Below are 27,344 nucleotides of genomic sequence, written 5' to 3'. Positions count from 1 at the left end.
GATCAGTCGGTTACGGGTAAGCTTGGCGTTAGATAGGATTTTCTACCTAAAGTTAGGATTTCCTAACTAACGCTAGGAAATTATAGACACTGCTGATTTAGGAAATGCTTTTGTAATACCAGAAAAATTCAAGATAGGAAAGCAAGTTAGGAAATGATCTGTTATACGGCCCCTGGTACTTCATCAAGCATATTTGCATTTAACGATGGCACTAGAGCTGTGTCACTTCATGTTTACAGAAATTAGCCATTCCTTCCGTCCCAGAATATTTTACAACATTAATACATGTGACTTGATTCAGACATCCTCTAAAAGTTAAGTCAACAACAAGGTCATTCTCATAAGCAACAAGGATAATTAAAGAGCTTGGCAGTGCTGCTGGATGCTCAGTAATGTTCTGCAATCTGAAATGAAAGTCAGAGGGGCTCATTACTCTTAAATGCATTAATGTCAACAATCAAGAAAGGCTGTTTGATTGATGGTTCCCGGCTTCCTCGTCCTATCTGCTCCCATCTTCATGTGTCACTCTCTTTATTGTGTAAACAACTAGGGATCAAGCTAACAGCATCATTAGTATGCAGGACCAGCTTAATATAGCTTAAAGATATGCCAGTATGAAACATTTTCATTGTACACAACAGTATAATCCAGTAATGTGTTTATATGCAAAAGTTGCTAACTGCAAAAACATTCTTAATCAATCAATTAACGAACAGATTATTTTAATCTTCATTACCATTAAGCATACAAATCAACATGGCATAAAATGCAAACACTTGTTTACATTTGAGAGCAAGGATTTAACATGCTTATTCTAAACTAACTGTGATACACCCTCACAGTCAAAACATTTACCAGGTAAAACCTTTCAATGCTGCCATAAAGGGAATCCAAATAAAAACTATGCAGTTAAAGCTGCTGTTAATCATATTCAATTTTACTTTTTTTCCCCATAGTTTATTTTCTGTGTACTCATCTTGTTTACAGTTACAGAGTTATAGTAACTATAAAACTGAGTGACCAACTACCTGAAAATATGGAAGATACTGAACCACAATAAAAAAAAAAAAAAAAAAAAAGTAGACAAGTTGATTTGGATAAAGAACAATTAAATGAATTGGAAGATAACAAAAGGGAACACAATACCCCAAAAGTTGCCTTTTTTTTTGATTGGCTAAAACAGAAACAAACTGAAATAAATGTCTCAACTGTGGAAAATGCACATCTTAAGAAAATCTTAAAATAATATGGCATTTTCTTTAATAGTTATTTTCTTTCTGGCATCTTTTACAAATTGCATGTGATAATATCTTGTTTCTTTTTTCATTTAATTAAAAAACAAAATGATTTACACTTGTGATTGTATGTTTCTTGTATATGTTTATCTTTGGTTTTGTCAGATGCTTGTTCTTTCGTGACCACCATTTTAGCAGTCAGACTTAAAATGAGTATAAGTGTTTGGTGGCGACCTCTAATCAATTTGAGAGTGCATTATTTTCTAATAAGCTGTATTTAAGTTACCTCATACCGTTTTGTACTAATATGGTTGATAGTGTATTGATTAAACCACACCTATAGAGTCTGATTCCACCCATAATGGTAACTACCATAAATATATTTAGTTTCTTTGCCATTTAGGCAGAACAGCAGGAAAGACTTGTTCCAGTGAAGCAGTCTGAATAGTGTACTAGTTTCAAATACATTTTAAAAAGAAACTTGTCCAAAAATGTGTTGTACATCTGTATGGAGAGTATAGCGTCTCTATAATACCCCCCCCCCCCCCCCCCGCTGTTGATATGTATCCATAATGTAGGAGGGGAAAAAAAAAGTCTATAGGATACAGAAACATATTTGGAAGGATTTGTAAGGAGTAAAATACACATTTAATATTGTGTTCCCCATCAAGCTGGTTTGGGATGAACTGGACAGAAGGGTGAAAGCAAAGCAACCTACAAGTGCAACATATTTGTAGGAACTTCTGCAACAGTGTTGGGAAGAACTTTCCGAACAATATTTGATTTCCATTGTAGAAAGAATGCCACGAGTGTGTTTGGCTGTTATATCTGCAAAAGGTGGCTACTTTGAGTCAAAAATTTAGATTAGATTTTGTTAAACAAAACCATTCCAAGATTTATTTTTTTTATCTCCAATTGTTTATTTGTTCTATGCTTTAATTTCAGAGTACACTGAGACATTAAACTGCGTCATTTTCAATAAAAACTGGAAAAATTGAGGTGTTCTAAAACTTTTGACCGGTAGTGTATTTCAGTGAATTGCTCGGGTTGAAACAGACCTCCGGACCTGTCCTGAAAGGGCTTTCCCAGTTGGAGGTAATGGCTAATTACTATGTTGACTGGAAGTTAGGCGACTATCAGTATTCGACTAGAAGAATGGGTTGCAGTAATTGTGATGTTTCTGTAACTTGAATAACGAATAAATGTAAACAAATGTAATCATGTATGTACTATATCATCTGTTTGGAATAATCTTTCATGAAATCAATAAACTGTATAATTCGAGTAATTATAAAAGTAGAATTGTCTGATTTGTTATAAACTAATAAAAGTTACCACAACCTACAACTTAAACCAGACATTAAACTAGTGGAAATATGGGATGTTTAGATGGTTCCAGAATGAAAACCACGATAGGATGTCCAATAGAGTCACAAGTAACAAAATCACAGATATGTTTAAAAAGGAACTGCAACAATTCATACAGGACACAGGAACATTAGCTAGTGAGAAATAAGTAACATTTATGCCCTAGAATCATAATGAGTATGTGTAAGTTGACACTGGAACCTTTTTTTTTATGGGGAATGCAAACCAGGCTGCAATTTCCACAAACTCCAGCAAGTAACATATTGAAATGAATAGGCAGACAGCTAACCTTGTTGAAGTCTTCAGAGGTGGCTCTCATCTCTTTCCAGGTCTTATTTAGCAGCTGAATACAGATACAGAAGAACTCCTCGAAGGACCGGTCATGGGTAAAGAACATGGGGTGGAAGTCAGGGCAGGTTTCACTGGCTGTGGCAAAAGACAAAAAGGAAATTCAGAATTAACAAACAACAACAACCCTCCTGACAGAATCTAGGCAGAGGGCACCTTATGGAAAAGGGGTTTGCCAAAGACACATGGCTTCAATTTTAAAGTGCATGTGAACGGTAAAATGCATTTGTTTCATGCCCGTCCATATCATATAAGAATACTGACTGTTAACCCTTAACCAGTGACCACATGCACAGCAAAAAGCATCTGAACCGTCAAGCAAGAGAGCTCAGGCTGCTCTGTGGTTAAAGAGCTCTTTTTAACTTTATCTCACCAACATGGCGGTCAGATTCTGCTCTGGCAGTACATCAAATAACATTGCCAACACCACTGCATTTTGAAATGCCTGTCATCTTAAAGGTATAGATCCAAAGGGCATATTTAGTTTTTTATGCAATTCTTTAACTCTGTTAATATTTAAAAAAGATGTTTACTATTGAGCAGGTTGAGTATTGCAGGAATTAAGATCCAATGTTTAGTTCTGTAAATAAAACAACACTTGAATGTGGTTAAATACATTAGGGTTTCTAAATGCAAAACATTTATCAAGTTTTCCTACTGCACTGTGCAAAATTAAAAATCGCTTAAGCCTCAAGAAATACAATTTGATGTCTAACTATCAGCGATAAGAAATGGTCAGAAATATGATTTTTGAGACATAGAGACTTGGAAACACAAAGAAAACAAATTAGGAAAGTAGAAAAGCAGTAGACCATTTGTTTTATTTATTTGCGCTAATATTCTTAATATTTTGTTCAGGTTAGGTGACTTAACAACTGACGTCTGAAAACATGTACAATTTTGGTGAAGTTAATTTTGGCCACAGAAAAACAAAACAAACAAAAAAAATAAGTAACACAATTTGGAGGGTAAATAAAATAAAATAAAAATAAATAAATACAAATAAAACCAAAATGTACCCAAAGAAAACATAGAAATAGTAAGATTTGTGATATTTAGAGAACTACGATCTCTAATTTACACAGGAGTTGGATGTTATGTTTCCCTGACACCCACTTACACCCACACACAAAGTGGGATTAAAGGAAGAGATGCATGGTTTTATGAAATGTTCCATACATAAAGTGATTTACAGTATATGTGTAGTAAATAAATAACCCATTAAGGTCCACTGTTGCACTTATACAATCAGTATCTTAACATGCACTTCTGTATTTTGAATATAAATATTCCACATAAGGGGCGGCACGGTGGTGCGGTGGTTAGCGCTGCTGCCTCACAGCTCCATATACCTGGGTTTCAGTCCGACCTCAGGGGTCTGTTTGTGTGGAGTTTGCATGGTCTCCCCGTGTTCGCATGGGTTTCCTCCCACAGTCCAAAGACATACTGGCTAGGTGGATTGGCCTCTCTAAACTGCCCCTAGTTGCCCTGTGATGGAGTGGCATCCCATCTAGAGTGTAGTCCTGCCTTGCACCGTGTTTATTGGGTTAGGCTCTGGCTCATCGCGACCCTCTATAGGATTAAGCGGTTACAGATAATGGATGGATGGAAGGAGGGATGGATGGATGGACATTCCACATAGGTATTCTGGACAATCTGTTTTTAATGCAAGTGGAATTTAATATTAAGACTGAATGTTTAGTTATGTAACTAAAATAACACTTCTATGTGTTTAATTACAAAAGGGCCTACAATTTTAAATGCAGAACAACATCTCTGAAGTTCAGAGAATGCACTGTGCCTGTATATCATCAAGAAATTATTCACAAAAACACATTCTGACATCTGACATCTATTAATAAGAACTTGACAGAGAAATTGAAGTATTTTGAATTTCATATTCCACTATTATTCCATTTTACATGTTACAAAGTATTGAACTTCACATCTGGGTATTTATATACGTACTTATAAAATACATTATTCCTGCCAGCGGTAACACAAATGCTGTGGCCCCCATGATGGTCTCACACGAGCAGGGATACAGAAATGCAAGCAGTGTTTTCATGAACTAATAGTTTACCAATATTCCACAACATAGTTATTCTAAAGACCATGGAACATAGTATAAGTTGCTATTTAATAGTAATGTTATCCCATATGCAGTATATAGTGACTGACTATTTTAAGTAGGTAAGTGGTTCTGATTGCCTCAGTATGATAAACTTCAAAACTTGCTAAATTTTGTTAAAAAAACAAAGGCTCAAAAATCGATCTTTGTGCATACATTAGATTTGATATAAATCAATTGATTCAATTCATGCAAGAGTAGATTTAAATCTCTCCACCACAAAGCTTAACTGCAATTGACTTAGCATTTGTTTATATATGTACTTATGCTTACACTCTATTCTAGGATATGCGTTTTTATGTTTCTATTGTTGTGTATTCATGAAAACTCTTGCAATTTAGACATAAACCTCAATGGTCTTGTCCTGGAAGACGTAATGTAATTATTAATTATTATTGTGTTTATTTATTTATTAGCAGACATCCTTATCCAGGAAGACTTACAATTGCATTGCGACCTCTAAAAACTTAGATATTAGTTTCCCAGTAAAAAAAAAAAAAAAATTTGTTATTATAAAAAAAGCTATTTCAAGTCTACCCACTATTAAATGTATTCAGAACTGCAATTCTGGAAGCAATTTCACTGTGGGATATTTATCTGAAGCTTGCAGTCCGCTCACTCCCAGTCTGATATTGCTATTGTATTTGTAAAGCTCTGCTTCTAAAGCTCACAACAGAATGGTGCAAAAACATGTTACTATTTTATTAATATAAAGCATCTCCAGAAAACATTTGACCTTAGAGGAACAGTAGGACGTGCCTTTATACCACATCAATCAGACTGCGGAAATCATTACTCTTGCAAGGTCTGCTATAACAAAATAACTACTCGAAGTTGTTCATTTTTTTGTCTTTTCAAATGTTATTTTGACCACCGCCAATGTTAAAAATGGACAACTTAAAATGTTGGCTGCCATGTCTGACACTAAAATATTTTGAACAATGACTGTAACAGTGCGCCTTGGGTCACAATATGGCAGGTTCTGCTGGCAACATATGTAAAGTTAGCTACTCACTGTAAATTAGGAGTTGCATCTCAGTGGCTTGTATGGTTCAGTATCTTAAAATAAATACTTAAATACCTGCTGCCTGTATCACCCTTACCGAAGCTCCTCTACTGTACAAGCAGCCTCAATAAAATCAAAGGAACCATAATCCAATTTAGCTGGAGGCCTTTCGTTAACACTACATAAAAGCAGGAGTGAAGTGAGAGACTTGCAGAAGAAAATCCCTGGGAAACAAAATAAAGACTACTACATGTAGGGCAATTAAAATGATATTATGTGACTATACAAGAGCTAGGTGTAGCTATGAAATCCGAAATGAGTGCATGAACCTAATCCATTCTTTTTTACTGTAATACATATTAGCAGGGCCAGGGCCATGCATATTAGGAAGTGGCTTGTGATTGTTTATTGTAAATAAGAGTGTAATGGTTGTATAAATAAGAAGAGGGTTAGTTTTAAATGGGGAACCTGACGCTCTGTGTGTAGCAGCCTGCCTGCTGTGTTAGTTGCAGGAACGAGCAGTGTGTGTGCTTACCTAATCATCAGGGGGAGTTGATGTAGCAGAGTGCCAGGAAAAAAGGGCCCCGATTATACAGATCAAGGCTGCTGTAAGCCATAGGGGTCAGAGCACAGCTGCTGAACGACTGGATTCACAAAACAAAGCAACCACCACTACCAGTGATCGTGTGTACAGTCCGAGGTCGGAAGCTGATCAGGGGTTTGTCCCTGGAGAAGAAAGCTGCAACATGCCAACAATCACATGTATATTCTGAGGTTGGTGTTGGGTGAACTGCCCGAGGGACAGGGAGTTCATTTCGGGATAGTAAATCCCACCCAATGTAGCAGACAAGTGTGTAAGCGGGACCTCCATTTATTAGCGGAGTAGAGAAGCCATGTTTACAGCACCTTGTTTGTTTGCTTTTGTACAGTGTTTATTTTGCTTTTTTTACCCCTGGGCCGTATGTCCCACGCAATCTACCATTGCTGGTAGCGTCACATGGGTTCCTGTACGGCTATGTAAATAAACATGCTCGCCTGCGGGGTGTGTTAATCTCAACCTTCCAGTCTTGGTCTCCTGTCAATCAAGAAGCGAACACGCATTCATGTCAATCATCATTTTCGATCATGCATAGCGACGCCCCTGGTACATACATGCATTCATTCATATTTTTCACAGTAATATATAAGAAAAGTTGGGACAAAGACCCAGCACAATATTTGTTGAGATTATTTGTAACTGACGTGTCAGCAGGCTGTAAGCTCTGAATCAGGAAAGTAACTGAGATAGAGCTACAGCAATTGCAGCACAACAGTTTAATGCAGTTGTCCCCAAACTTTTTGGGTGTGTGGACGCCTTCTGAACCTCCAAAAATATCGCAGACCACCATGCACTATCATAGTGATACACGGCCGCTATACAAAGACATTCTACTAATTTGCTTTCCACTATAGTGAGGCAATTGATAACTATGCCAGTTTTCGCTGATTTTGTTGCGTGAAGACCAATGCCAATGAGCGGTGACATGAAAGCGGTTAGGCTCTTACTCCTTTCATATCAAGCTTGTGTGCAGTTCACGGATGGGTTTCTAACTGACACGTTTTTTGGAGTCGGGGTCACTGTGTTTCGTTTCTAAGCGGCGCCAAAGATTAGCTGCCTTTAAACTTTCGTTCAGAATACTTTGTAACATATGGCAGTCGAGGGGACTCTTCGCTAATCTAGGCTCCACTAGTGGATGGACTCATTTTTGCGAGTTACAATGACTAACATATTAAAAGTCAATTTATTTTGTTTAGCTGATTTCATATATACTCTGTCTCCGCTGAAAGCATTTAATGCATTCAAATAACAGACTGCAATCATGTAAAATATATCCCCATCAACACAAAATCATTAATTCAAAACCAACAAGGCAGCTTATCATGGCGTGGCATGAATTTACAGTTTTATGTCCATTAAAAGACATGTAACCCTGTCTTATTTAGTTGAAAGAAGGAAACATGGCCTACAATAGTTAGTTCACACGCTGCCTGCCATTTTATAGACTCCTAGCAAAGTTTGTTTACCATCTTTCTTCAAAATCTCCAATGTTCATGTTATTCTGCCTAACAACTGAAGTCTCTCTTCTTGGGATCTAACTGTAAAACATATTTTCCTCAGGTCGCATATAATATCAGTTTCAACTGAAGACATTATTGAAAAATTAAAAAAAAAAAAAAAATATTGCAGAAATTCAAACTGCTCCAAATCCAGTATGTGCCTCACCAAGCTGTGGTTACCACAGCAACACCTTCATGGTAACAAGCAGCCTTGTGAGGTGCTCAGGTTTCTGCCTGATGCAGCACTGCGGCAGCACTACATTGTTCCAGCTTTCTGGTGTTGTGCTTTGCTACCGGTGAAAGTGAGTTGTAACTTTTAAATAATGTCACTAGCTCTTTTGTGGACTTACATTCTATTTAATGTTTAAATATGTTTATATTTCTCAATTAAATAAAAACAATATGCAAAATTTTTTTTTTAGCCAGGAATTCTTGGTGAGGCCATTGACGAGGCACCTCCTCTGCCACTTGCTTCCTTTTCACTCGCGTTCATTCCTCTTCTAAGAGCCTGCTTTTATCCAGTGATCCATTACGGATACCTCCCACTAGCACAGCGAACCATGTGGGGCTGCTTCTAACATGCAGTGAGTTGTAGCATGTGACGTGATTAACACGTCGCACACTGCAACTGGCTGCAATTAATAGAATGTGTGCAAACTGTAATACAAAGGCAGACATTACGTTCTGCCGAAGATGATTTGCGTTGTGAAACTGGGGACTTGTCAGAGCGAGGAGGCTATTTTTATTTTTTTTGGGAACCACTGGCTTAATGGACAATGCCTGGAGGCAAGTGTACCTTTGTAAAGGCAGAGAGGGTTATCACTGGGAAACGGAATCCGGAAGAACTGGCATTGCACTGTGGGCACCCAAATAGGTAGGCTGCAGCTGCAGCGCATTGTAATCTGAGAACAGAAAATGTGTGAAGATCTAAAAATCAGCCTAATAAGTCCTTTACCAAGATGTTGAAGGGGACCAGGTGGATCCTGCAGCTAATATCAGAGCTACAGATTAGGTTTAGGGTCACTGAGTAAATCACTCTCCAATTTAACCACTGAATAAAATGTATTTTGTGAGTAAAATGCAACATCACCTTGAAGTCATAAGTACTTTTAATAAATACTGTACATACTTTAATGCTAACTTATGGGGTATGCCTTAACTACAAACTTAAATTTTAACTTGAATGTTACTCTGAACAACTGTTCTACAGTTGAACATTCAGAGAGTTTTAACCTGTAATTCAACACTATACAAAATGGTTTTACAAGGCAGTGATTATAAAGATAATTTAGAAGATTAACACAGAGGCTGTGCTATACATCAGTAAATGAATATATGGCTCTCAAAATATAAATTTTACCATTTTATTTTAATTTCACTACCCCTGCCAGGAGATTAGGGTTGCTTAAACCAAGGTTTATTCTAATGTACAGTAACTGACTGATTCTTTCTGTCCTTGACTAGCAATTTAGAAATTGGGGAAAAACGTCTGACAAAAAGAGAGAGCGATAGAGAGCAAGAGCGAGAGCCAAGCATTGTATTATATGCGATACACAAATGGGCATTAAAGGGTTAACTGTTAATAAATACAGCAGTTTAACAAATATGGTCCATTATTTGTTAATGGTTGTAATATCACACTCTTTCGAATTTAAGATGCAGCCCAGATTTCCCACCCTCAATTTGAGGAAAAAATAAAACATTAAATATATTTGCATTTACAAAGATACAACCTCAATTACGCATTTTTGGAGACAGTTTCTGGCTGTCTGCTATCACACAGAGGATTACAGTTATGCAAGTGATGTACTGCTTCTCATTTCCAGCCGTGATTACTCACACCTGTTTCTCTCCCAATTTGTGAACTGTGGTATTGCTTGGCATGTCGAAAAATAAGGTCTGATCAGCATTTCCGATCTGTCCAACCTGGTACTGTTTGTTAGAACTGAGCCTAATAATGAAACGCTGAAATTGAAAAAGGTTTTCTTCAAATTCCTCAAGCTAATGATGCTTTAAAATGGCTGCCTGTTTTGGTGTGTCTTTTCTCGGCAGTCAGTCTGTTTGTGTACTCGGGAAGTAAAGTCTTTTGTTAGCAATTTGCAATCAATGCAAAAAATGCATCATTATGCTGTACTTGAATTTAAGACACCGGCTATATTTTAAAAGATAAAATGGTTTAAGTTAGTCTTAAATTCAAAGGAATGTGGTATGTACTGTAGGCACTTGCTTCTTCTCGTAATTACATGTCTTTGCACAGCGCACGTTCAGATATACTTGCCTGCAATGTTACTTTATACAAGACACAAAACTGTTTTTAAGGTGGGGTCTTATCAAAACATTGTAATCTCTGCATTTTTCTTTAGACTTGCACTTCACCATTTAGGTTTCTTTCATAGTGTACCATCTCTTTTCAATATTATTTTACACCTGCACTGTACATCCTTGTGTCCAATCTGACATTTCATTTAACATCTGTCGGCTCAAAAGCTGTTTGAGATGTACTCTCCACAGGAGGCTGAGCTACTCAGGATGCAGCCTCTCAACAACAATAATGATGTTGGACTTATAGGAGAGCCTTTCAATGCAAAGCCATCTTAAAGTCCTGTACAAAAGAGCAGTTACATTGGTAAAACCTTTTTTAAATGTTCTTTTTTTAAAAAAAAAAAAAAAAAAAAAAAAAAAAAAACCAATGAAATCCTTATACATTGAGTTAAAAAAAAGGAAAAGATAAGACACATTCTAGTTAGATAAGGTCACCTTCAAGCCTAGCAAACATGATTAATGCATACTGAAAGGTGTCATCCTAATTATAATTGGAATGTCAAAATGTACTGCTTAAGTGCACAAATAAATTACAGGATGATGAGGGCACTTGTTGTATCCTACAAGAGTGTGAAAAGCAATTCTACTTTACTAGGCAGAATGTTAGTGAAAATACACTTCTCTATTAACATTACATTTTAATAAAGTGAGTTCCAGTGTATTATTTCTTATTATCAAAAAGTACAAGTATGCTTGGACACCCCTACACGTCTTTTAACAAAAGAAAGAGGGAAAAAACACAAACTAAAATGTTCATGGCACTTTCAAAACAAACTAAAATTAGCTAGCTTAAATATACCCTGCTCCACAGTCGAGACAGGATCACAGCGAAACAGAGATGCTGTCCTGGCACCTTTTTTTCTTCCCTGTGGCTCCCTGTGAAGCCAGACTTTCAATCTGTGAAGGTCAATAACCTGGCCTTACAACTCTAACGAAGGTTCCATTCTTGCTTTAAAAGCACAACCCACTGTTTTTTTTTTTTTAAATATTGTTTTCTTTCATTTAAGAGTTACATGTACATGGCCTTTTATACAATACTATGGCAAGTACTTTGTGCCACATTTACAAATGGATTACTTTATCTGGATTCTGTTGGAGGAAATATTCACATTTGAATGAACTGTCTCAGCTGTATTTTATTTAGAGAATATATTAATGTTGTAATGGGCTATAGCAATAGGTTATTTAATATTGTAGGGGCCGTCTTATGTGCCCCGGAAACAATATTTAAAGCAATCCCCAGACTTCTCCAGACTGCAGGGTTAACTACAGGTTTAGATTCTTAAATGTACTTTAGGAAGTTTATTGTACAGACAGGCCACATACATTGGGGAATGGCTATATATAATAACCAATGGTCCTGAGAATTAGTGGGTCTTGTACAGTGTGATTTGGGCACATCTGTTGTATGGGCACTCACGATCATTCTCCTTGTCAGGTAACTGAGATGATTCTTCTCTTCCATAATGCTGTTGCAGAATAATTGCACACAACTCTCACCTAACTAATAGGTCCAGTGGATCACATGACAGATCACGTGACCACATATTTGCATATTCAGGGTTTTCTAAATTTACTTATATTCTCCTATTTGTTTGGTCCACACATTTCTTAAATAAAACCTGTTGATACACATTCCTATCGAATGCAATCCAAAACCAGTGAAAATCCCTCTACTCTGCTGGAGGATAGAACCAGGGCTTTTTAAAAATAGGATTTAGAATTAACCAAAAGCTCTTCTAGTCAGGTACATTTTGCTTAACGTTTTCTAATAACAAGGGAAAAGTAAATGTTCAATGCACAAAATAAATGTATAAGAATAAAAAAGAGACTAATTTCAAAATAGAAAGTCTACAAATATCTTGAATTGCCACAATTGTCACTTTTATAACATCCTCTGGGAAGTTAGACATGCATGTAAGGACAGGAATACTGCAATCATGGGTGATTTTAACTTTCTTAGTACAAACTGGGAAAATCCTGTAGGTTGAGGTACTGTAGAAACTGAATTGATGGATGCAATAAATGATTGCTTCCTGACCCAGTGTGCCAAAGACTCAAAAGGGACAACAATTTTAGATCTGGTGTTCACCAACGACCAGGGGATGGTGTGTTATTTAGAATGAGTAAAGCCACTAAGGCCAAGTTATCACAACATGATTAAATGGAAAATGAACTCGGATTACAGGCAAAAGGCTACAGAAATAAAAGTGTGGAATTTCAAATGTTTTGAAAATACTTTCCAGCTCATGCAAGTCCTAAATTGCAATTAAAAAATATCAGCTGTTGCACAGTTTCACATTCCAAGCACAGACTGTATAGCTCAACAAAACACTTCAGAAGGGGTTAACATATTTTTGCTAACTAGATAAAGGAGAGGATTCTCTTTTTCTCTGCCTTCTATTTTTCTGAAACTTGTTTCTGTGACACTGCAGAGGTGCCTACCTCTGTGCTGTGACCATTCAACTCTATCTTATTTATTTAACAGTGCAGTGTTGTAGCCTAAATCAGAAACAAACATTCACAATCTGAATGTCTCATTACTATTATCATTGAGGAAAAAATAATGTTTCATTTTCAACAGTTATTTGCCGCATTGATGGATATTTTTAATAAATATATTGGCTAAACAAGTACATTTATGACGGGTGCCCACAAGGAAATAGGCACACAGTTTATTTTAGATGCCGCCCATTGTTATGCTACATGACTGGTGTGAAAGCCTCAACAAGATGTAGTTATTCGAAACTTTGACGCAAAGTGCTTGCTGTGAAAGGACATTTATACCTCATGCAGACATTTCAGTTCTGCGTACTGCTTCAATGCACACAGTTCTGCTGTTACCTACAAAGGTAGACCTATCTTGTTGAGTAACGGACAATAAAAATGATTGCCGATAATTTTTCAACACAATAAACCTTTGAACACAGCCCTAATTATCCTGCAGTGTTTCTCTACAGTACGCAATGTACTTAGATAGAGGACATATTTTAGTGTTTTTTGTCTGAGAATCACACACTTCAACACCAGTGGTAAATATAAATAGAAGTGGCAAACAGTAAGCCTTGTGTCATGAAAAGCCTCAACAGCATGCAGTTTGTACCACTTAACACCAAACCGACATCACTTCAGCAATCTGTTTGTACCTCCTACAATCATTCTCTGACCAACACAGTTGTCACATTTATAATTTGTATAATATATATACACTGTATTTGTATGAAAACAGTACATACTAACGAATGGCAACAGCTAGTGTACTTAGCAGGAACACAAACAATATATTAAAATGCTAAATTCCAAGGAAATGGACATGGGTTTTGAGAAAAAACCTTTATTCCACTAAATTCCTTAAACGCCATTACTGCAAACACCAATCAACAATGCATTTTAATAAAGTTAACACATTATGTACGATAATGACGGGAACACAGGATATTAATTGGCAAGAGAGCCATGTTGTCACTGTTTGCACTTGTTAAAATGTAAGTTGTACCTGCAGTACAGAAAGACGGGACAGATACTGCACCTTCATATATTATTTTTCAAAATAGAGATACTGGTGTCCAGAATTATATAATACTAACAGTATGGAGGGCAAAAAAAAAAAAAAAAAAAAAAAAATTGTTCTCTCAAAACATAGTATTTTGTTAAAGGGGTTATGGAGCCTGAGATTATGGAGCCTGCCCCTACCACACTTAGAATTCACATATCCTACAGTATACTCATTTAAAAAAAGAACTAGGGGAAATGGCTTGGGTGGGGGGAATTCTAACCAAGATTTAAAAATAGTGTTGTGTGTCCCTGTAGATATTGTGCTAAAACATGTACAGGCATGTGCAACATTTTCTACAGTATACTCATTTAAAAAAGAAGTAGGGGAAATGGCTTGGGTGGGGGGAATTCTAACGCAGATTTAAAAATAGTGTTGCGTGTCCCTGTAGATATTGTGCTAAAACATGTACAGGCATGTGCAACTTTTTTTTTCTCTCTCTCTCTCTCTCTCTCTCAATGCTGGTTGGCCACTTTGCACTGCTAATGTGGAAAGCAGAGTGACTTGTGGGCTTAACCATTTTTTATCCTCATAAATTATCCTCATTTTCTTTTACTTGAGCCTTTAGACCAAGCTACAAATTCTCACTTCACACAGTAACTCTGGAGTATTACTAGAATAGCTTAGAATCAATCAGCTATCCACACAATTTGCCAAATACCTCTACAGTATTAATTTAATTCAGCATGCCTTCATAAATCAATAGCCAATTACACTTGGCTTCAGACCTCAATAATACACAAAAAAAATAAATACATGGTTTCACCAAGCAGGCTGGTAAAATCCACTGTTTTCACTTGTTAAAATGTAAATTGCACATACAGTACAGACAGATAATTCCATATATTCTCGATAGCATAAATGTTCTAAAAACATGTCTGAACCAAGTTTGCTTTACCAACAAAAGTGTGATATATGCACGGACAGACAGTGACACTCTTAAAGTTGTGAAAAACAATGCCCCTTATCATGCTGTATAAGGATTTTCCTTTTTTTTCCCCCAAAGATATTATACTACATGAAAAAAATACAACAAAAAGTAGAATGCCTAATGCTACTGTGGAAGAAAAACAGTTTGAAGTACACCTTTGCTAATGTATTTACTTTTTTGCTGTGAGAGCACCTGCAGCTTTCTCCGGGAGACGAGAGGCTTCAGCCCCGCTCCGGCAGCCAAACCTGGGGCTAGACCATTCCCTCTTCCCCTCGCCTGACCTGCTCTTCTTCTTGCACTTGGTTTGCTTGTCTGTCGCTTCAACCTTAACTCCCGACCACTGTTTAGAAAGGCTATTTATAGTTTAAAAACTGCAAATTAAAATGATCCATGAGTGGGAATGTTACCTTTTTTTTGTTGTTGTTTTTGTAAAAAAAATATAGCGATGATTACATGGTGCTTTATGCATGGTTAATTCAAGGAAAGTTACATTTTTGCTTCACTATATGTTCATTATATTGAGTTATTTTATTTTGTATTTTAGTCAGATGTGTGTTGTTATGTGTCCCGTGGCACCTCCCACCCCCCATTTAGAACGCTCATATTGTCGTCCTCCCCTCCCCCCCGAAATCCACATTATATGTAATATCCATCAACAGTCCAAAGCACCTTTGACCACTGTTCCATAGTCCAATTTCGGTGCATATTTTAGCCTTTTAGTTTTGTTCCCCTTTCTTAAGAGGTATTCTTACTGCAAAACACCCTTTAAGTCCCGATTTCAAGAGTGACCGTACTGTTGATTTGGTGGACATCGACACCTGTGCCTTCTGCCAGTACGGTTGTCAATTCTATGCTCGTCTTTTCTATTCCTTAAGGATATTATCTTCAAGTATTGCTCATCCTTGTTAGACAGCTTTTGGGTCTTCCAGTCCTGGGTTTGTCAATTACAGATGATGTTTCTCTGTACATTCTGATTACGCATCGGAATGGATACCACACCTTGAAAATCGAGTGATGCAAGCTATTTCACTCAATGTTTTCCTTCTTTATGCAATTCAAGGTTGTCATAATAGCAGAAAACACTAGTGGAGGCTTTGAGTATATTGTTGATGCTCATAATGCATCAGAGTAGAAAAATGCAACATGTCTAAGACCTTTGCGCAACAGTGTATATACATTATACATACAGTACATACTCTATATCTTTCCTGGAGGTTTTGGAGCAGTTTTATTCACCAACCACAAGCAGCTGTGGTGTGGGTCTGTAGCTACCAAGATACTGTTGTAGTTACCCAACCGTGTAGTGAACACAACAATTGAGTAAGCCTTCTTAAAAATAGTCTCCGAAACCCTGCATTGTTTATTCGGCCAGGCAGCATCTTGTTCAAAAGCTGTGATTAAACTGCAGAGCCGCGTGTGCTTCCAGCCGCTAGCGAAAAACAACATTGAAACCGGTAAGTGAATTACAGTGCATTAAATAGTTAAACTATCAATTGTTAAGGAAACTCAGGCTGCAGTTAAAAATAGTAATTTAGATTTCCTTTGTGTGCTGGGCTGTGTTGAATTGGGAGGCTGATCAGAAAGGTGTGTAAAGTATAGGGCGACTTAGCACGGTTTTGTTGTGTTAAGAGTGAGTGTGTTTTGTTTTGTTTTTGGCTTCATATAAATTTGGTACGTAACTGTGTGTATTCAGTTTGTGATTAAACTGCAGAGCCGCGTACATTGTGTTAAGAATTTAAATTCACAATGCGAACCCTAAATGGAAGACTACTACATAAAATATATAATATACAACGTCTTGAACGACTGCCATTGATTTCAGATCTGGAATTTCAGGCTTCTTTCACACATCTTCTAGTTTAATAATATCACTAATGTGGTAATATACAAAGTGATTCACTTTTTTAAAAAATATAAATTGTGTTGGGACCATGATTCCTAGCATATGAATTTTAAAATGAGTGATCTAACATCTATCGAGATTTGCATTTACTTCAGTATTTTATCAATTTTATTTTGGTTTGCCAGAGATACAAACACATAATTCAAAGAAAGACAATACCACTGGATAGATACTCGATAAACTGAAACATCATTAAGCCTCTTAGTCATGCTGTACTTGACAGTAAAACAATAATGCATCTGTAGCAAGCTGAAACCGCTTCCAAGGCATACTTCACAGCCTTACCATTATGAAAAATCTTTGCATGCAATCATTTTTATGTAACCTAACATTGCTTGTCTTTTTTACTTGCCTCAAATATTGCCAATATATGGTTTCTGTAGAGTTTCTTGTAACTCCACGATAATTAATCAAAACAATACAATTCATTCTGTACTTGCATTCAACATATTTGCAACCAATATGCAGCACTTATTAGCAAAAGCTTAGGCAAGTCACCATAAATAGGTTTACACTGAAATTAAGCAATACAAAGTCTTTTTTTTTTTCACACAGCATTAATGAGGACATGTCTTGTGTGAGAACCTTACATGTCCTCTAGTCTGCAGTACATTTAATTAAAAAAATAAATAAATAAATAAAAACATCCCTGCTCATATTATCTACATAATGTTTTTCAATTATCTGTTAATACGCTGATGTTCTTTCTTCACAGCTATTTAAGTACACGAGAGACCAATCCATGAGGCCACTCATTTGTGAAGAGCCTGTCTTGTAGATACTGTAGGGTCTTAATTAAACCACAGGTATTGAGAAAATATTTACAGACTATCAAAAAAACAAAAAGGTCACTGACCACATGGATTTCTTTTATAAAAAAACAAATAAACAAATAAATAAATAAGAATACAGGTCGTGCCAAGCACAACTAAAAAGCTAAACCAATAAAAATATTTACACAGTGCACCAAGTTTAGTGTATATACATAAAGTAGTTACTTAAACTAAGGGCCTAATTCAATAAACTTCTAGCTGGGAAAAAAAGAACACCTTAGGAAAAAATAAGTTCATGGATCCATTTTTGGATCAATTACATTTACACATGAAAATACAAATGGATCCATATATACTCCTCTTATTTCATGAATTGCCATTCTCCTAAAACCCTTTTCTTAGCAAAAAGTTAATTGAATTGGGCACCATAAGGTAATTCTCTCCTCTGGCAGAAGGTATAAACTGCACTAAGCACAGAAGGTGTTATAATTAGCTTCACTAATACTGGAATTTGCCCCAGTGGGGAAACAACAAATAATTACATTATTTAGAAAGTGTCACTTCAGGTGGGATCCATTCTAACTGCATGATCTTTTACTAAAGGTTATATATATTATTACATGCAGCACATACAGGGGTGTGCAATTCGTATCGTCCGATGCCTGGGTAAACAACCTTTGTGTGACGGACAACAAGTTTCACCGTTATACTTTGCCTGTTGAACAAGTAGTTTTTATTTATTTATTTTCCCTGTGTTCGTTCTGTTGCTAGAAAGACACTCCAGGTATTTTTGTAGAGAGACACGCAAGTTTCAGAAAACTGAATTGCGTAACTATCACATACACAAACATTTTTTAAAAAGTGTTTACATCCCACCTCTATTACTTCTGATTGGCTAGCTGTGGAAGAAGCCGATCTTCTGTTGGTTACAAATAAACCCAGAAATGGCTGCTTGAGTGGAAGCGCCTCTGCAAAGACACATGCTGATTGATCTTTAAACTTAAGGTATTATTTAATTATTTTGTAAATGAGTAAATAAGTTATAATATAAATGAACAAAAGAAAAAAAAAAACATTGTGTCTACAGAATTTGATGGAGTCTACTGTAAATACTTTGTGCATTTTGGTAGAAAAACAGTAAAAAATAAATAAATGAGAAACTTGACAGGTTATACACGTCCATTATAAATCTGGGGTTCAGCAGTTACAAAACTGAAAGAATGTTAAGAAAAATAAATCAGAATTCCACAATGCATCAGTATTATTATTATTATTATTATTTTTGAATAACTCCCAAGTATTGCTTATTATAGTTGTACTCTTAGTATGTTAATTAAACTTACAAGCAAATGCGTTCCAGACTGCACTGAAAGGAACATTTCCTTAAAATATGTTATACATTTGTTGAGGTGAGGTGGGGTCACAGGGAACCTTTTGTATATTGAAGAATTTAGTCTACTCGTCAATCTACAAGGCTAGATCCGCCCCTGTTAATCACTAATTGATTGTGTTCACTGTTAAATAAAGCCAAAATCCGACAAGTTATATTCTACTTTTGTGTGTGTGTGTGCGTTGTGCGACGAGAGGGGTCAAGTAGTTTTTAAGGACAAGTAGATTTTTTATAGCATTTTGTCCCTTGGACAACAAGTTTTTATCTTCAGAAATTGCACACCCCTGACATAAAAGATGCCTGCTGTTGAACTCAGATATATATGTATATTATATATAATATATATATATATATATATTATATATATATATATATTTTCAAAGGTACGAAGGATTAGCTTCCTTATTTCAGGTCGAAGGAATAAAGTCACTGAGAAATAGGTTATGAAAAAAAAAAGGAACAATAATGAAAAATAATCACAAAGTTTTGAGTTTAAGGAAACATAACCTGTTACAGAACTGACATGTAATTTTTTTCTTTGCCATTTCATTTTCTTTTTTTTTATCACATTGAAAAAAAGACAGCTTGCCTGTTTATTTTTCATTTACTCTTCTCATGTCTGCTTCATTGAAACATTGTACTCCCTTAGGAAACCACTTTATAAGATTGTCTGTTAGGACTCTGTCATCCAAATACAGAATCACTATATAAAATGAACCAAGAAATATTAAAACATGAATGTGTACAATGAATAACACCACCCGGCACAAAATACTGCATACCCTTAGTGAGAGATTATACATCCTTGTAGAATAATGTATTACTGTAAAGAGACTGATTGTGCTGCTTGGAATGTATGGCAAACTTGCAGCTGTATTCTCAAGGCACTGGTATGTAAGTGATGGCATAAGAAGGGTGACGCACTAGTGCTTCACAAATCCTACATTATTCATATTTACATACATACACTAAAACCCAAATGTGCGTACTGTAAAGTAAAATAAACAGTGAAGTTAGCAATCATGTCACCACACACAGCACTAGGGGCATGATGCATACAGATGGAGGACACATTATTGCCTGTGTTGATTTCGATCTGAGGCAATTACAAAAAAATCTAACAATCATCCGTGAATCCTCCAGGTTTAGTTATCAAACTTGAAGTACTATTAATATGGTTAAACAAATCTGTTGGACATACTTTCAAATCATTGTTACATTAAAAGAATAAAAATAATTATCTTAATAAATAAGCTATAATAAAAACATTTACTTGTACCAGAACACCTCAGTTACAATTGCAACCTGAACTTAGATGAAACATAGTTATTAGGGATAGGCACCTGTAAACATTTATTCAAGTAATTGATTAGAAAATTGTTAATTGTTCAGAAAATTACTAATTGTATAATATTGTACTGCAAAAAATATAAACGGTCCGAACAGACCCATGAACCACTTTAAGCCTGCCGCTGTAGCCCAAGTTATTACTATTACTAAATAATAAATATATAATTATTTATTTCCATGGCTCAAATGATTCAAGCCCCTGAAAGATTTAAAAATCAGGGTGCAGGGCAAAACCAATACTGTTCTATGGGTAACTGAGGTGCACATATTAAAACAATGCTGAATTATTAAATTTAATTAATACAAAATACTACTACAAAAAAAGAGACATCATACAATGCGGTATTGTCGGTGGTCATGGTATAAATATTAATAAGCAAGCTGATACCTAACTGTACACAAACAAGATTGCAGCCATTTTTTTTTCCTTCAAAAATGTCAGTTTGATTTGAAAAAATGAAATTAAAAAAAAGTTTTGTTTGGGGACATTTGACCAAAGTAGACACTAAAACAGTAAATCCACACTTTGCAGTAAGACTGAGCAAGACAAACAGCAAAAGGGATAATGTTAAACTACCTACAACACAAGCATGTATCCACCTACCTTCAGTTTAGAGGCCCAGCTGCAAGCCTCGGGCTCTGTTAACTGCAAGATGGAGTATGCTTTGCACAAGCAGCAGAAGTACTGGCAAATCACAATGACCCATTACAGCTCACTCCACCAAATGCAACTACACAAAGTGGCAAATAACCAACCTAATAGTTAAAATGATCGCTAAAGATACATTGACTAATCAGCACTGTTGAACGACAAGGTTAAATAATTGGATAATTAAAAAAAAAGTGTTGTACTTTTAACTTGACTTTTAGTTAAAAGACATTCAATGATGTCTGCTCTGTAATACTACATTATTTAAAAGGCTTCATGCAGCTACTGTATTTAATATTTAATATGTAAACATGTATTTATAGTTCATAGTTGTCCAATGAAGACATCATTATTTATTCACTGTAATATGTACATTATTGTGTTCCCTTAAATTGTTGAAAATTATGCATAAATGGGGCTTTATGCATAATGTACTTCCTGTAGATAATAATAATAACAATAATCTTTATATAGCGCCTGGACCACCATCATAAAGTGCTTTACTTATGCAGAGTCACTTACAATAGGATACTGATTTAACACCTCACCTGCAGGATGGAGGACAAGGAGTTTAAGTGACTTGCTCAGGGTCAGTCTGTGGCAGAGGGATGGGATTTGAACCGGTGACCTTCTGGTTACAAGCCCTGGACTTTAACCACTGGACCACACTGCCTCCTAAACAGCTACTTATTGAAGCACTGTCAAATAGTACTGGGAATTTAATTATTATACATGTAAGCATTATTTTTAGCCAGTGGCATGGTCAAGTAAAAGTACAAAGGTGTAATCGTTCAATCATTTAGTACATTACATATACACAATTATTAAAATATACAGAAATGCCCATCCCTAATAGTTATGTAGTTCTCCAAACACGTGAACAATTTCAGAGCTGCTGGAAATAGAGAAGCATGACTGCATGCAAAATTAAATTCAACAAGGTGCAATCCTAATACCAGAATGCCCTAGAGCAACGGAAGAATAAATCACTGGAAACAAATTAAACTTGAGCAGTGTGAAGATCTAACATTCATGCATAAGCAAATTCTATTCATCTATCATAACATTAAAGAGACGATTAATAAGGGGTTCCTAGGTGGTGCAGCATACTCTTTCACTAGCCTGTCAAGCTTTTTAACTTTTAGCTAAAAATCTGAATAGTTTGAAAATGTTACTTTCTAAAGTTTTTTTTTTTTTTTTTGCTGGCACCTGCGTTTTGTACTGCACATTCAAGTTGCCTATTTTTGCCCCTTATTCAATTAACAGTGATCTGGATTACTTCTAATATTTTGTTCAAGGCAGAAGGTGATACAGTTTGCTCTGAAGGTTTTACCACTACAGTCAAGCTGTCTTCTCATCTGTACTTTAAGACCAAAGTAAGGAAAAATGACACTGAATATAAGAGATGGGTGTCTTGATGATGTCTTACCAAATTAGCAGCAACATGCAAAAGAACTTCCAGGAGCAAGAAGCTGCACAAGCAAAATGCAAGACTCCGTAAAGCAACCAGCTTGTTAGGTAACCAGAAACCCTTCCAGCCTTCACGCCCACTGCGGATTAGATACCGTAGGAAGTCAAGACCACATCTTAAGATAAAATTGCAGTTTCGATCAGACCTGATTTTCAAGTCTAAAGATTACCTTTGGGATGTCCTCAATCAGAGTGCATGCCATGTCTTATTGCAAATGCTTAGACATTCTGTGGGTGGAGGACTGCATGGATTTTGCAAACCAAGTTGCATAATGGCAGCCAGGTTTCATGAGGATGGAATCTTGCATCTCAAGGCTTTTTTTTTATTTTATTTTTAAACTGTACCCCTTCTGTCTGGTGGTTTCAGCTCAAGTACCCTTTTACAATTTTTGCTCTACTGAATGGTACTGCAGTGGCAATAAAAGGCCAAATAATTTGATTAACAATTCTTCCTCCCTGTTTATTTAACATATAATTTATGTCCCAACAGTATGGGACTAACAGACTACTAGTTTAGGACAGAATACCAAACAGTAATTCCTAAAACTTAAAAATACTAGTCTTTGGACGCACAGTATCAAAAAACTGTATTTGGGAATCTCTTGGGAAACACACATATTCGCTTTCTAATAAATAATCCAAAATGTGCACGAAAATGTTTACTCCATTAACATTTACTTCCCATCTCAGCATAATTGTGTTCCATGTAAAATGTGCCATATTACAACATCAAAAACATTAACCTCAAGATAAAACTATAACAACTAACGACGACTAAAGCCAACACAAAAATGATGCAAAGGGACTCTGTTGTTTTGCACTTTCTGTATACTTTTCCTTCATTTTTCTTTTGCATGTGCCAGCATAATTTCGATTTACTCTATTGCTTTTTCCGAAAATGCAGCTGTGCACAATAAATAAACCAGAAATCAAAGTTAAAAAAAAAAAAAAAAAAAAAAAGTATTTGTTTACTATTTAGGTTTACCGGAGCACTAACACTTCTAAAAAAAATGCAGAAAGATTGTGCTACACTGAATAGTATTCAATTATTACGACAAGTTGAAAAGTTTTCAAGATTATTATTTTCTTTTACTTCCATTTTTATTTCCTGTGTACCTCCCATGACCCTTAGAAGTACCCCCAGGGATACGCATACCCCTGCTTGTAAACCCCTGTCCTTAAGGGATGTATATACCTGGAGAGGAGGCTGAACTACCAAATAAAGTAGCAGCAAAACCTAGGAAACCATGCTGAAGAACATTTTGTAGAGATTAAAAATGACAGATCATGCTTGAACAAACATTTTACTAAATAGATGCACAATGCAATGAAGCTGAAAACACGTTGAGCATAAATAAAATTAGCAAACTGCAGCACTATTATCATCTACATATAGGTCATGTTTTGACAAAGATTACTGAATTAGAACTTCTCACGCAGTGTTTGATTCTGTGCCTCTTTTCAAATCCATCACTTGCAGTTATTTGCCGTGACCTTCTTCACTACAGTAAGATTTGACTTTTTGATGCCATTTTATAGAAGGAATTTCAGGGGAAGAATTTGTGAGTTAAATGTCAAGTGTTGTCCAGAAAAGCTACTGTCCAGAATCTGCTGAGGTAACTGTGTGCATTAACATACAAGAAGCCAGTTTTACTTAATAATGCCAAATCATGTTTAGCTCAAACTAAAAAAAGACATGGCAATGCCAATGTAAAAAAAAAAAAAAAAAAAACTTTGTTGCTGGCCCTGTATTTATATATAAACTAGAAAAGGGAGTTTAAGATAGTAACTGAATGTTCAGACAAAGGTCACACAAAGTCAATATTATGGTCACCAACACATTTAGCATACAACGTCTAAATAACCCAGCAAATACAAAATCAATACCTCAAATGGTTTCTGAACTTTGTAAAATTACTGGCACAAAAAGTTTCATTTTTCTTGTATGGACCAGAGGACCAAACTTGACCGAGACAATCACAGAATACAAATATCTCATCTTAACAATCCGTAAAGGCACAAAGTCACTTGACCTCAACATGTAAGCCAGCTTGGGTTACAGGTCAAATGTGCAATGGTGTTGTTAATATTCTGTCTGTGAAGTTTCCATAAAACTGAAAATATCAGCTAAAGCTGAAATGGTTTATGAGCTATGAGCAGTTGTAGGCGAGGAGGCGGAATTGCAAATTCATACATGCTCCTCTGGCATTGTCTCTCATTACTTTGTTTAAAAGAACAAATTCACATACTATAGATAAAAAATACAAGACCTACTAAAACAATTATTAAATGAGTAGACAAGGAGGTGAGAGGTATGGCAGATGGATGAAACACTGATAGACAGATTATTGAAAATAGATGGGTGAACAGATTAAATATGGGGGAATAGATGCACACACTGCTAGATTTTGGGTACTACATTTTGAAAGCTATGTGTAAAGATTAAAAAATCGCTGGATTATTACATAGGTTGAGAGAATGACTCTTACAAGACTTCAGCTAAACCTCTTTTTTCCAACAGATCACTGGACATCATGGAAAATAGATATATAAATTAAGAGAAAAAAAGTCTAACGTTATTAACGACTTATTGCTCACTTTCAATGCATATGCATATGTTCTTTTAGCAGAAAGGTATGCCTGTCCTGGCAGAGACTGCTGAACCGTCTTCAATTTTCTCTTTATCTCACGTTGACATAACAATTACATTAGCCAGTTGAGTCCAGCCTTGACATCCGTTACATAGGATTTAGCTTTTTCTTTTTTTCTTTCACATAGTCACAGGCTTTCTAGAAGAGACATCTCCAGCTGTACTGTTAAATGTCATTGGTTTACCCGACTATTACAATATACAAAGTATATGAATAAATAAATTGACGAATACAAGCAATTATTCTGTACCTCAGTCAAACCATGCTGTGAGCTGCAGGCGATTCGGCCACCTCTGTAGGGGACAGGAATGCTTTTCCATTATACCCGTTACCCCGGTGGGGGGGGGGGGGCAAAGAAGTACATACACTTTCACCCAGAAATGCCCAATTAAAAAGATACTGGGTGGTAGTGTTAAGATACACTGTTTATGGTGGTGGTGTAGTATCAGAACAAGAAAAATGGTACCCTTGTTTAACCCAGTCACTATTCCAAAAATATACCCGAGGGATAAAATATCCCACTCAATCTTTCTACACTACTAATAAGTAAATTTGGGGTACCACTGCACTTGAGACATCTTGCTTATTAAAAAAAATTTAAAAAAAAGGAAGGATGGGACGATTATCTATTCAGGGATACCAAGGTACTGTATTTAGGGAGCAAAGGGTTAAACTGGGATTTACACTCTCCCAATGTTGTTTAATTTCTAAATATATTTTATTGTTTTGACATGTATTAACACGCTAGTGCATTATTCAACTTGGAGACTGCCCAGAAGCTGATCTGAAATGCTGTCCAATTCAGAGATGCACTTAATAATAAATAAATAAATAAATAAATAAATAATATAGGCAGAAACAGGAAATGACTGGTGTAAACATGTGGAACTTACGCAGCTCTCCTACTTTCAGGATTTCACAAAGCATCTTGGTTAACTCGATGCTGCTTCGACCAAAAGGGCACTCGTGTTTGTCTTCCCGGCTGCTGTTTTCTAAAACAATCTGAAAACGAGAGAAGATTTATAAAAAAAAAAAAAAAAAAATTTAAAATCTCTGGCTACCCATTACAAAGGGTGCAGTACAATCTGAATACAGTACTTGGTACTAGATTCCAAAATGTTTGCTCTTTATGAATATTAAAATGGTATCCTTGTGAATTTTTGGGAAAAAATCTAATAATGGAATTATATTAAAAGGAATGAAATAATCGATTGTAATGATTCCAGATAAGTGTGACCTGAAAAGTTATGCTGCTTATGAAACATGAGTTTTGGTGTCTCGACTGTCACAAAAGTAATTGACCACCTAATGAAGGCAGAAAATCCTGAATGGCACACCCATTACTCATAGCTTGGCATTTCATAGATCATTTCCATCAGCTTAATGTTCTCAATTAATCAAAGAGATATGCTGCATTTTTTTGAATGCCTAAAATGGTAACTTGTTAAATATTTTGCTGTACATCAGAATCCTACCCATGCATAATAAAGTACTGTAATTCTATGCATTAAATATGAAGACATACTAAAATATCACTGAGAAAGAAAAAAGTTACTGAAACATAATTATTAATTCCTCTCACAACTCATTGGAATGCAGTTTCCTCTAAAATACATTTTACTTTTAATTTTAATCCCTGCATTTTGTCTTTATACTGTATATGTACATTAGTAAAAACGCTATACTGGCAACGAGAACTAAAAAAATAAATAATTCTGTAACTGTTACTTTCCTTCTGTTCATAACTCATTTTCAAAGTGGAAAGTGTTGGAAAGAGTAGTGTACATCTAAACAGTGCTTAAATTTGCAAAGAAAGAGGAGCCGGGGTAGCAATGAATGACAATAATACCGAGAGGGGGTACGGGACATGACGACTAGGTAATTTGTCTGTCCACTACTTCTGTTCTGTGTTGATGCACTATTATTCTATGTTTTGTTATGGTTTGGCATTTAAACAGTTTAAAATGAAATAAAAAGTGGAAAGGCATTCAGACGACTCCAGAGGCTGACACTGATGTAAAAACAACAAAAAAAAAGGAACGATAAAAGAAAATCTTGGTGTCAGTGTTGTGGGGGGGGGGGGGGGGGGGGGGCAGTGAAATGAAAGGTATATAACCCCTGTAAACTATGAAGCCAGCACATGAAATGGTCTTTGTGACTTGAGGCT

General features: G+C 35.9%; 1 protein-coding gene across 7 annotated transcripts in view; it reads right to left on the bottom strand.

Annotated features, from left to right (window-relative positions):
- LOC121314769 (engulfment and cell motility protein 1-like) overlaps positions 1–27,344 on the bottom strand; it is a 154,749-nt gene that overhangs the window by 55,889 nt on the left and 71,516 nt on the right. For all 7 annotated transcript variants that reach the window (XM_041248419.1, XM_041248422.1, XM_041248421.1 and 4 more), the window contains 2 exons: positions 26,071–26,179; positions 2,893–3,029 (listed from right to left, as the gene is read on the bottom strand). In XM_041248419.1, coding sequence (XP_041104353.1) covers positions 2,893–3,029; positions 26,071–26,179 — 246 coding nt within the window. The remainder of the gene's footprint in view (positions 1–2,892; positions 3,030–26,070; positions 26,180–27,344) is intronic.

The sequence above is a fragment of the Polyodon spathula genome, chromosome 4 (genome assembly GCF_017654505.1).
Source record: "Polyodon spathula isolate WHYD16114869_AA chromosome 4, ASM1765450v1, whole genome shotgun sequence".
NCBI classification, from domain to species: domain Eukaryota; kingdom Metazoa; phylum Chordata; class Actinopteri; order Acipenseriformes; family Polyodontidae; genus Polyodon; species Polyodon spathula.
The sequence above is the reverse complement of the archived record's forward strand: the minus strand, read 5'-3'. Positions and strand labels throughout refer to the sequence as shown.